At 42.7% G+C, this 12886-nt stretch overlaps 1 protein-coding gene across 2 annotated transcripts in view; it reads left to right on the top strand.

The window, feature by feature from the left end:
* The window catches only part of LOC126273171 (uncharacterized), a 44930-nt gene that overhangs the window by 18445 nt on the left and 13599 nt on the right, over positions 1-12886 (top strand). For both annotated transcript variants that reach the window (XM_049976649.1, XM_049976650.1), the window contains exon 3: positions 9516-9650. In XM_049976649.1, the coding sequence (XP_049832606.1) occupies positions 9516-9650 (135 nt within the window). The remainder of the gene's footprint in view (positions 1-9515; positions 9651-12886) is intronic.

The following is a 12886-nucleotide window of genomic DNA, read 5'->3' as shown; positions in this document are numbered from 1 at the left end:
CCTGGAGGGAATTCATTACCTCCATTAATCGGTCCACTTCCACTGTGTGTGTTTGGAAATCAGTAAGACAGACTTCAGGCAAGGGCAATATATGTTCTGTTATGTCCTTGTGAAGTAATGGGGTCTTGGTGGACATGCCAGAAGACATGGCTCAGGTTGTAGCTGAATACTTCTTTACTGTCACTATGTCATCCAGGAAAGCTCCTGTTTTTCAGGTGTTCTGTAGGACTGCAGGGATGAGGAAGCTCAATTTCTTCTATCTACAACCTTCTGTTCTCTCTGTGGGAACTGGAATCGGCTTTGTCTGCAGCCAGATACACTAATCCAGGACCTGATGAGATCCATTATACCATCCTTCATCTGTGCCCTGAAGTGAAAGGACAGCTCCTCTCTTGTTTCAGTCAGATCTGGTTTGAAGGACAGTACCCCACAATTTGGAAGGAGGCAATGTTAATTTTATTCTGGAAACCAGGCAAGGACCCCAGCAGTGGGGTGTAGCCCTTGTCAATCATATTGGCAAGACACTTGAACGCATGGTCAACTGCCGCCTCATCTAGCTGCTTGAATCCCCAGGTCACCTGAGCCACTCCCAGTGCGGTTTCAGGTGCTCCCATTTCACCCTTTGCAACTTAATTCTACTGGAGACGGACACACTGGAGTCCTTCTTATGCCAAACCATTTAGTTTGTGTGTTTTTTGACTTTGAAAAAGCACATGACACTGCTTGGAGGTACAACATTGTTCCCCAACTTCATAAGTGGGGGCTATGTGGATGCCTGCCACTTCTTATCCAATCCTTTCTTGAGCACTGGCGTCTTTGATATCATGTTGGCAAATAATTGTCTGACTGCTATATTCAAGAGAATGGGGTCCTCAGTATCACATTGTTTGCCATTGCTATCAATGGCATTTCCTCTGCAGCCAGGAGCCCTGTCAAATGGTGTTTGTTTGTGGATGACTTTGCAATCTCCTCCTCTTCCTCTGATCTTATAATCATGACAAGGCAGCTACAACTGACCATTAGGAGGCTGGAAATTTGGGCCAGGACAACTGGTTTTCAGTTCTCACCTGAGAAGATGACATGTGTCAATTTTAACTGTTCATTTAAGCTTTAACCAATCCGTGCTCACAATGGGGGACAGTATTTTACGTTTTCAAGAAACCGTGCGCTTTTTGGGTTTATTATTTGTCTCGATAGTAACTTGTCTCCCATACCTGAAAGATCTAAGAATAAAAGGCTTCCAGTCATTGAATATTTTGATATACCTTAGAGGAAAAATGTGAGGAGCTGACAGGTCCTGCCTCCTGCAGTTTTATAGGATATTTGTTCGATCACATTTAAATTATGGCAGCGTGGTTTATGAATCGGCCCATACCTGCCACGTCAAGATGTTATATGCTGTCTACCGTGAGGGCATTCGGCTATCAAGTGGAGCCTTTTGGACCAGCCCAATTCTGAGTCTATGTGCAGAGGCTGGTGAACCACCACTCTGGATTCAGTGCTGTATCCATTTGGCTCCACAGGCACTGAATATGCCAGTCATTGGCATTTAGTGCAGTGGTCCAACCCATCTTTGAATGGCTTTTCAGGAATTGGCCCAATGTGACCAAGCCATTTGGAATACTTTATAACCTGCTCTGCTTGTGATGACAGCCTTCGTCCCCACCCATGAGATTGCCATACTCACTTCTTGTCAGGGCACTGACCACCACGATGATGAGTGCCCCTCACCTAAAATAATAATAATAATAATCACCACCATCATCATCATCATTGGTGTCCAGTAATAGTTATGAACTGGAAGTAGACAATTATGCATAATCTTGTTTGAGTGACAGAGTGTATACTGTCTCTCTTAATTGTTGTACTTGTCGAGCTTGTGTGGTTTTCAGCACAGTAACTGATCTAGAGAGCATTTTCAGAATTAGGGAGTCTGTGTGTGAATACCATTTACTCCTGTTGTATATATTTTCCGTCCTCTTGTCTGATTTTGGCTTTGGACCAACACTGGCAAAACTAAAAATGTCTGTTTTATTTTTTACTTACTTATTTCTATAGAGCAGTACTCTAACATAATATATCCTGTGAAGTTATAAACAGTTTACGATAAGCCGTGAAATGTGACACCACATATGTTGGTATATTGCATGTTCAGCATTGGTACTGGGTTCCCCAGTGTGCCATCTTTTTTCAGCACACTGCACATTGATGCACCTTTCTTTGAGTTTTCACTCTCAGTAATATTTGTAAGATGTGTCTCAGTGTATTGTAGTGGATCCATGTCATCAGAGTGCTTTTCTACATCTACATCTACATCCATACTCCGCAAGCCACCTGACGGTATGTGGCGGAGGGTACCCTGAGTACCTCTATCGGTTCTCCCTTCTATTCCAGTCTCGTATTGTACGTGGAAAGAAGGATTGTCGGCATGCTTCTGTGTGGGCTCTAATCTCTCTGATTTTATCCTCATGGTCTCTTCGTGAGATATATGTAGGAGGGAGCAATATACTGCTTGACTCTTCGGTGAAGGTATGTTCTCGAAACTTTAACAAAAGCCCGTACCGAGCTACTGAGCGTCTCTCCTGCAGAGTCTTCCACTGGAGTTTATCTATCATCTCCATAACGCTTTCGCGATTACTAAATGATCCTGTAATGAAGCGCGCTGCTCTCCGTTGGATCTTCTCTATCTCTTCTATCAACCCTATCTGGTGCGGATCCCACACTGCTGAGCAGTATTCAAGCAGTGGGCGAACAAGCGTACTGTAACCTACTTCCTTTGTTGTCGGATTGCATTTCCTTAGGATTCTTCCAATGAATCTCAGTCTGCCATCTGCTTTACCGACGATCAACTTTATATGATCATTCCATTTTAAATCACTCCTAATGCGTACTCCCAGATAATTTATGGAATTAACTGCTTCCAGTTGCTGACCTGCTATTTTGTAGCTAAATGATAAGGGACCTATCTTTTTATGTATTCGCATCACATTACACTTGTCTACATTGAGATTCAATTGCCATTCCGTGCACCATGCGTCAATTCGCTGCAGATCCTCCTGCATTTCAGTACAATTTTCCATTGTTGCAACCTCTCGATACACCACAGCATCATCTGCAAAAAGCCTCAGTGAACTTCCAATGTCATCCACCAGGTCATTTATGTATATTGTGAATAGCAACGGTTCTATGACACTCCCCTGCGACACACCTGAAATCACTGTTAGTTCGGAAGACTTCTCTCCATTGAGAATGACATGCTACGTTCTGTTATCTAGGAACTCCTCAATCCAATCACACAATTGATCTGATAGTCATGCTCTTACTTTGTTCATTAAACGACTGTGGGGAACTGTGTCAAACGCCTTGCGGAAGTCAAGAAACACGTCATCTACCTGTGAATCCGTGTCTAAGGCCCTCGGAGCCTCGTGGACGAATAGCGCGAGCTGGGTTTCACACGACCGTCTTTTTCGAAACCCATGCTGATTCCTACAGAGGAGATTTCTAGTCTCCAGAAAAGTCATTATACTCGAACATAATACGTGTTCCAAAATTCTACAACTGATCGACGTTAGAGATTTAGGTCTATAGTTCTGCACATCTGTTCGACGTCCCTTCTTGAAAACGGGGATGACGTGTGCCCTTTTCCAATCCTTTGGAACGCTTCGCTCTTCTAGAGACCTACGGTACACTGCTGCAAGAAGGGGGCAAGTTCCTTCACGTACTATGTGTAAAATCAAACTGGTATCCCATCAGGACCAGCGGCCTTTCCTCTTTTGAGCGATTTTAATTGTTTCTCTATCCCTCTGTCGTCTATTTCGATATCTACCATTTTGTCAACTGTGCGACAATCTAGAGAAGGAAGCACAGTGCAGTCTTCCTCTGTGAAACAGCTTTGGAAGAAGACATTTAGTATTTCGGCCTTTAGTCTGTCATCCTCTGTTTCAGTATCATTTTGGTCACAGAGTGTCTGGACATTTTGTTTTGATCCACCTACCGCTTTGACATAGGACCAAAATTTCTTAGGATTTTCTGCCAAGTCAGTACATAGAACTTTACTTTCGAATTCATTGAAAGCCTCTCGCATAGCCCTCCTCACTACATTTCGCTTCGCGTAATTTTTGTTTGTCTGTAAGGCTTTGGCTATGTTTATGTTTGCTGTGAAGTTCCCTTTGCTTCCGCAGCAGTTTTCTAACTCGGTTGTTGTACCATAGTGGCTCTTTTCCATCTCTTACAATCTTGCTTGGCACATACTCATCTAATGCATATTGTACGATGGTTTTGAACTTTGTCCACTGATCCTCAACACTATCTGTCCTTGAGACAAAACTTTTGTGTTGAGCCGTCAGGTACTCTGTAATCTGCTTTTTGTCACTTTTGCTAAACAGAAAAATCTTCCTACCTTTTTTAATATTTCTATTTACTGAAATCATCGATGCAGTAACCGCTTTATGATCGCTGATTCCCTTTCTTTGTTGGCTTTAGCTGATGAATGACAAAAGCTTCAGTAATTATTTGTGTTACTAGGGACAAATTAAACTCTACTACTAGATTTTTTCCCCTGCATCTAAAACACGCAGTTCCAGTATCTACCTCAAAAAAACTTTTTTTCACCCACCATATCACAATATTCCACATTGATTTGACTGGCCTCAATAGCATGTCAGTACAGTCACATTGTAATCAGAAACAAATTCTGGTTTTGTGATTGTTTCACCACTCTGTCAGGCTTTTCCATTCAAACTTTCTGTGGCATTTCAGCTGGTCAACATCCAGATCTCACTTTTAGTGCAACACTCAATAATAAGCAGTATATCAATGGACACAAACTGGATCTCTCTTCATTTCATTTTGTCCTGTAATTTTGGCACATTGTGTTTGTTCCTATGAACAGAGCTACATATAGATGTTCCATGACTGTGGAATCAGGGAAACTGACTTGGACACAAATACCAAATGTCAACATAAGATATCTCCTCCTTCCAAATAATACTCAATGAGTCTTGCCCTGTGTACCCAAATTGTGGAAATCAATATCTCCATTGTTGTGCCTGTGCACACAATAAAACCCAAGATGTAAGAAGTGTGATAGTTGCAGAGTACAAATGTTTTTATTCCAAAACTTCTTTTAGAAGTAATATACTTCTAAAAAGTGTTTGCTCTTTAAATAACCCTGTAGGCTTCTGTCAATGCGAAGCTTTTATTATGGATGAAATGCAGTGTGGACTGTTGTAAATACTTTAGCACCAATTTTCCTGATAGTTAATAACCCATTTTCTTCGTAACTGGCAGAGCTGTTACTAAAGTGAAGCCGTGTCAAAAGTAACATGATTTTGCTTAAAACTGGAATGATCTAGAGTGTGTCTCCAGACTGATAGTCATTAATTTTTAGCGTTTTCACGCGAGCCACAAGCAGACAAGTCCCAATGAAGAACTACTGTTCCTGAAATCCCGTTTTCTTTCCACTTCGATAATTGACAATGTACTGATTGTCTTATGTTGCTTTCATGTATAAATGAAATCATTTGGTTTAATGTGCTGTAGATTCCATAGGATCTGTGATTCTTGCAGTTTTCCTGACATAAAGAGTATTCCATGAAGTTTCAGGTTTGTGATCACATAATGTTCACTTCTTGCCATTATATTTTTTCTGACAGCCATTCAGGTATCTTCAGGTGAGTGTTTTGCACTGGAGTTTTCTAGTTCACTTTGCTAACTTTACACCAAACATTGAAGTGGAGAGACATGCTCAAATGCACCCGCTACAAGAGCGACCTCTGTACAGTTTCATGCCCTCTTCGAATATTGCTCCATTTGTGATGCATAGGCACGTGCATAATGTTGATACTACATGCTTGCTCTCTGTCAGTACGTGCAATAATGGAGTAAAAATTAATAAAAGTAACTGTCACTAGACACATCATTGGTAAATTCTGCATGCCTACAAAGACTTATGCTGTTCTCGGTTTGGCAAAGGATGATCTGGGATTGCAGAGGACTGGAACCTACAGAGTACTTTGCCATTGTGGTGAAGCATGTAGTCTGTGAGGCAAGTAATTGGTATTGACAGATCAGGCAGACGGACTCCAATGTTGTCGAATCTGGCTTACGGAACTCTGCACTCAGTCTCTACTTATATGCATTCTCTAGCAGCAGAAATAAAAGCTTCAATAACGTGCAGGTCATATTTGTATGCGTGAATTTATTTACAGTTGCTACCTGTAATACATAATCTTGAAAAATTGAGAAGAGCTATTTAGTAACTAATATTCTGAAATATCACAAAGTTATTTGTCAAACTTTGCAATATAAATGAAAACTATTTTTTCAAATCGTTGAACATTCGGAGTTTTTGTTCCCGTTGTTAATTATTAGCAATACTAATTAGTTCTACAATGACCAGATGATTAATTTGTCAGTATATTAACAAGTATAATCTGAAGATGGTACTCACAATATGATGATGAATCAATGGCATGCTCTCTCCTTACATTCTTGTGTGTGTTGTAGTTATACTAATGGAAAAATACAACCATTACTGTCAGAATCTATTTTAGATCATTCTTCTTCAGCACTGCCCAAATTATCACTGCTCCCTCCCAGTTGTATAATTAAATTTTCTACGCATTCTTCCCCAATGCCATTGTTTTTGACTGCCTCTTTGATGACACTTGCAGTACTGTTCACAAATTTTGGCCATGTCTTGCGTGTCACTTGATTGATAGCTGCTACAGTCAGAGTTTCAACTTTAGAGATAATGAATTTTTTATTGTTTACAGCAATGTAATTTTCTGTTTTCACCTTTAATCCTTTAATGGCATTGAAGTGACAGTGGTACGGAGGAAGCCGAACAGTTTCATGCTTGTGCTCTTCGGCAATCTCATCGACTACTTATGTAGGAAATTGCAGTTTTTATTGTATCACAATTCTCAGTTGTTCTGCGTTCTTCATATCTTTGTTGAAATCCACTTTTTGTTGTGTCAGCCACTGAATAGTATCTTATTTTTTCATTGCGTAAGTTAGTGTCCTATTACAAACTGTGGAATGATATGGGGTATTGCCCATGACGATCACTGATGGACTTCTCAGATTTGTCATAAGGGATGTTTTGAAACGGTTTTGAAAAACCACACAGTTCATCTCTTCATGGTAATCACCTGTCTTTTTTGAATGAAATGTTAACTGGCAGTGGGGCACATAACTGTCCGTTGTACTTGCATGTGAAACAATAATTCACCTTCCTTTTCCAGCAGACATTGCGTTGGTCCGCTCTGGTGTTCCATCACTCCGACCCCTATGTAATGAATGGCTGACGTTAACCTACGTTTCATCTATGCGCACTATATTTCCAAATCTCACACCCACAATTCTGTGCAGAAATCTGCACCGCAATGCAACCACATCTGCCCTTTCCCTCAATGTTTTATGTCCGTTAAACACTGACCAGCTGAAGCCTATGTCTTTCAGCACTGTACGTAATGAGAATTTGCTTCGCAAAGATCATTGTTCGGAAGTGACTTGAGTAGAAAGGGCTGTTGCCTTCTCTAATAATAGCCATTTGAATGACTATGAATAGGATCTTTCTGGAAATAGTCCAAAGCTGTCACTTGCTTCTTCCTCGGTCGTTTCTTTCCTGGGGTATGCAGCCTTGCTGTGCCACTCTCACCACAGTCTATACTGTACTGTTCTTTCCGTATTGTAACAACAGTATTCTTGTGTACTCTCAATGCTGCTGTTGCAGACCTCTTAACAGCTGAACAACAGGATATAAGGGTCACCTTTTTTTCTTTTTGTTTTCTAAGTAGTTCCTCACTGAACACAGATTTGCAGACCTGGTTGTGTAACACACTTTTCTTCCTCCATGTCACTTAATGTGTTGGGCTGGCACTACTCATCTCACTGGGTACTGTTTAAAAGGAAACAGAAGTAAATAAACACTAACAACAACAAATACAAAATAAACTAAGAATTTAGCTATTAACACAAAGGACAACCAGTTGCACGTGAGACACTCACTAGCATGTTTCCGACATGTTTGCGTCAGTTTTGCAGAGTGGCAATGTAGCTCTTGCCCTCTGCTCAAGTGCAGTCCTTCATTGGCTGGATGTCTGCAGTCACTAGACAACAGGACAATGTTACTGAGCTGTCAATACCAAAGACTCATCTCCCAGTCTATATGTTGGTCAGACAATAGGCACAGTACATGAAAGAGGTGTAGAACATGATTGCCACACTCAGCTTTTGAAACCCAGTAAGTCAGTCATAACTGAACATCGTCAGGGCATTGCATGTATTATTGTACCATGGAAATCTTGATCCTTCTGGGATTCAAAATCAGTGGAAATAAGTTTAGCGAAAGATGGGACCTGGTGATATCTTTAATCTTTTCAGAAAGAAAACATTTTATGACCAATGACACATTAAAGAGTTAATTTTGATATCTGAATTTTAACTCTACAATAGCACACATGTATCACTATTACATATGCACCTGCACACCATAGATGGAGCAATATTCATAGATGGCACAAAACTCGACAGAGAGTCACTCGTGTAGCACCTCTGCACCGATTTTTGGTATAAAGTTAATGATGTGAACGAGCAGTCTCCAGAGCAAAATAGTCACTTGTAAGATAGGTGAATAGTTGTTAGTCAAAGTATTATGGCAATAAGTCTACATTATCCAGCTGCTGTCCCAGAACTTCATGACATACTCCGTAAAATATGGTACAAATCAGAGACACTGATAAGATCCACATTTGTCTTCTAAGGCTGAATCGTCACACATGCACAACTGATGAAAAGCACTCTACTTCCAGTCAAATGTGTCACTAAACCAGGCTCTTTTCCTGAACATTTCACACTCACTTTCAGACACAGTAGATAGATCTTGAAGATTTTTAATTTCTTTTAGAATTAGATGGATACCAGCTTATGTACATGGCTGACAACTGGTACTTTGGAGATTCTGTCAAAGAAACATCACAATTGGAGAAATTCATTCTAACTGCTGCTTCTAGTGATAATGTACAAAATGTATTCCTCTGTAAAAGGTCGATGTTGTGCCATTTTCTTCCCAAAAACAATAAGATGGAAACAGCAACACCAGACCACAGCCGCAAACACGCATAGGGATCCCAATTGAGCTGTATAACATAGAAACTTTTTGAAGTACTCAGAGGGATGAGGGAAGTTGACACGCCTCTGCATGTTAATGTATCCAGTGCACATATATACTTAAGGAATCATGACTACATCTAGAATTGTCAAAGATTTAATGAGGTGCTGTTACTGTTGATAACCAGACAATATTTCATCAATGAATTAATTGAAGCACATATTCAAAATAAACATTCTAAATGAAATGTTATTTTTCAGTACATTGTTTATCTGTTCCATGAATAATTGCAAATACTGTAATAGATTTTAACAGAGAATTTTTTTGTGGACTTACTTTCCAAATATCTCAGTTTCTCTTTTTCTGTATGACACTTATGGAGTTTGTTTTTTCATAACAGCGTCATCCGTTATGTACAGTATAACAAATGTAACGGGACCATTTCAAATTGGCCATAAAATTACAATTAATATGTCATCAAAACAAGAAAAATCTTCAAAGACATCACCCAGGAGGATACCTAAGGCTGTAGAAGGTAAATGTGGTAATTATTTGTATACTTACATGTATTATAATGTGAAAAACTTAAATAGTGTGTATGCATCTTTTACTGTATCTCCAGTACTATTGAAGGGGTGGAGCAATAAAAAAGAAAGAAAACTGCACACCACAAAAAGTTCAAAAATGAAATTAGTGTAGATGCTAAAGTGGTGATACATCACATCTAATGATTATATAGCTTGAAAAATAAAAATGCACGTACACACACACACACACACACACACACACACACACACACACACACACAACCAGTGGCATGGACTTTATGATGACCAGTTGCTTGGGTAGACAAGATGTGACGTGGCTACTGGGAAGGTGGTGATTTTGTGTGTGTGTGTGGGGGGGGGGGGGGGGTCAAAATTAGAGTGGGGGAGGGGGCAGCAACAACTGTTTGATGAATTGAAGCACATGCCTCATCAGGATTAATCCTGCTAATGGGTGAGCATCATGTAATGCACAATGTTGAGTGTGAGATTGTCTTACTTCCCACCCCCCTCCCACCCCCACCCCTCCCCCCTCAGTTGTTAGAAAGGTTGCCTTAGACTGCATTCACAAAACACACAGCAGGATTTGATGCCAAGTTTAATTCGCAAACACACTTGTAAAAAATGAAAAGAACATTAGCTCTTCTTAAAAGACAACTTTTTTTCTCTCCTGGAACCAAGAAAGGATCACACTTGCCCAGGTACGAGCAGCTAATGTACTATCTTTCTGATTTGGTTGCTGTTACCTCAAAACAGATAAACTATCGACTGCCTTAGACAGAACAACGAAGTAACTTTGAAGTCTTTTTTTACAGTCTAGTGTGAGGTCTTAGAGGATATGTTTATAACATTACCTCAGTGAGTGAGATGTTTATTCAGTAGGCTCTCTATCATAGGCATAGCCTAGTAATATATATAAAATAGAGGGAAACATTCCTCGTGGGAAAAATATATCTAAAAACAAAGATGATGTGACTTACCAAACTAAAGCGCTCGCAGGTCGATACACACACAAATATACACACAAAATTCTGGCTTTTGCAATCAGTGGTTGCTTCTTCAGGAAAGAGGGAAGGAGAGGGAAAGATGAAAGGATGTGGGTTTTAAGGGAGTCATTCCAATCCTGGGAGCGGAAAGACTTACTTTAGGGGGAAAAAGGACGAGTATACACTCACACACGCGTGCGCGCACTCACACACGCGTGCGCGCACTCACACACGCGTGCGCGCACTCACACACGCGTGCGCGCACTCACACACGCGTGCGCGCACTCACACACGCGTGCGCGCACTCACACACGCGTGCGCGCACTCACACACGCGTGCGCGCACTCGCACACACGCGTGCGCGCACTCGCACACACGCGTGCGCGCACTCGCACACACGCGTGCGCGCACTCGCACACACGCGTGCGCGCGCGCGCGCTCACACGCGTGCGAGCGCGCGCACACACGCGTGCGCGAGCGCGCGCACACACGCGTGCGCGAGCGCGCGCACACACGCGTGCGCGAGCGCGCGCACACACGCGTGCGCGAGCGCGCGCACACACGCGTGTGCGCGCGTGTGTGTGTGCGCGCGTGTGTGTGTGCGCGCGTGTGTGTGTGCGCGCGTGTGTGTGTGCGCGCGTGTGTGTGTGCGCGCGTGTGTGCGCGAGCGCGCGTGTGTGCGCGCGTGTGCGCGCGCGTGTGTGCGCGCGTGTGTGCGCGCGTGCGCGCGTGTGTGCGTGCGCGCGTGTGTGCGCGCGCTCGTTTGTGCGCGCGCGCGTTTGTGCGCGCGTGTGTGCGCGCGCGCGCGCGCGCGCGTGTGTGCGCGTGCACACACACACACACACACACACACACACACACACACACACACACACACACACACACACACACACGCGCGCAGAGATGTCAGTCGAGGCGGAAGTGCAGAGGCAAAGATGTTGTTGAATGACAGGTGAGGTATGAGTGGCGGCAACTTGAAATTAGTGGAGATTGAGGCCTGGTGGATAACGGGAGGAGAAGATATATTGAAGGGCAAGTTCCCATCTGCGGAGTTCGGATAGGTTGGTGTTGGTGGGAAGTATCCAGATAACCGGTACGGTGTAACACTGTGCCAAGATGTGCTGGCCGTGCAACAAGGCATGTTTAGCCACAGGGTGATCCTCATTACCAACAAACACTGTCTACCTGTGTCCATTTATGTGAATGGACAGTTTGTTGCCGGTCATTCCCACATAGAATGCGTCACAGTGTAGGCAGGTCAGTTGGTAAATCACGTCGGTGCTTTCACACGTGGTTCTGCCTCTGATCGTGTACACCTTCCGCATTACAAGACTGGAGTAGGTGGTGGTGGGAGGGTGCATGGGACAGGTTTTACACTGGGGGCGGTTACAAGGGTAGGAGCCAGAGGGTAGGGAAGGTGGTTTGGGGATTTCATAGGGATGAACCAAGAGGTTACGCAGGTTAGGTAGACGCCGAAAAGGCACTCTTGGTGGAGTGGGGAGGATTTCCTGAAGGATGGATCTCATTTCAGGGCAGGATTTGAGGAAGTCGTATCCCTGCTGGAGAGCCACATTCAGAGGCTGATCCAGTCCCGGAAAGTATCCTGTCACAAGTGGTGCACTTTTGGGGTTCTTCTGTGAGGGGTTCTGGGTTTGAGGGGACTCGCTAGTCTGCACAGTCTGCATTTTCTCAGCCCATTTTAGTTGCACTGATTATGGTAACACATTGGTGTAACCTTAGGACCTTGAGTTGACAATTTTCCTTATGTTGCAAAATGCCTTTTTACATTATTTTTCTGTGAACTGAGGCATTGATAACCAAATAGTTTAGTCCATTTGAATCATCATCATCATCATCAGCAGCAGCAGCAGCAGCAGCAGCAGCGGCAGCAGCAGCTGGAGAGGACTGTGCTTTGGTTCGTACAGATTTTGTCAATAAGTGGAGTCCCTTTTGTACCACTTTGGAAGCAATAGTGGTGTGAGAGCAAACAACTCGGGGAAATTGCCATTCATAATGTTTATTTACCTCCAGGCAAGCCAGTTACTTACATTGAGGAGACCTCCATAATGCATAAACTCTCCCCACCCCTCCTCCTTTCCTCATACTTGGGGATTTGAATGCACAAAGCTTCATGGGGGAAGAAACACTTTGTCTGGTTGGGGCCTTCTGATTGACCAGCTTATTTACAATCTTTATCTACACTTCCTTAGTGGTAGTAATTCAGCTATTGACCTTACAGT

This window comes from Schistocerca gregaria, chromosome 5, assembly GCF_023897955.1.
Source record: "Schistocerca gregaria isolate iqSchGreg1 chromosome 5, iqSchGreg1.2, whole genome shotgun sequence".
NCBI classification, from domain to species: domain Eukaryota; kingdom Metazoa; phylum Arthropoda; class Insecta; order Orthoptera; family Acrididae; genus Schistocerca; species Schistocerca gregaria.
Note: the sequence above shows the minus strand (reverse complement) of the source record. Positions and strands in the feature narration are given on the sequence as shown.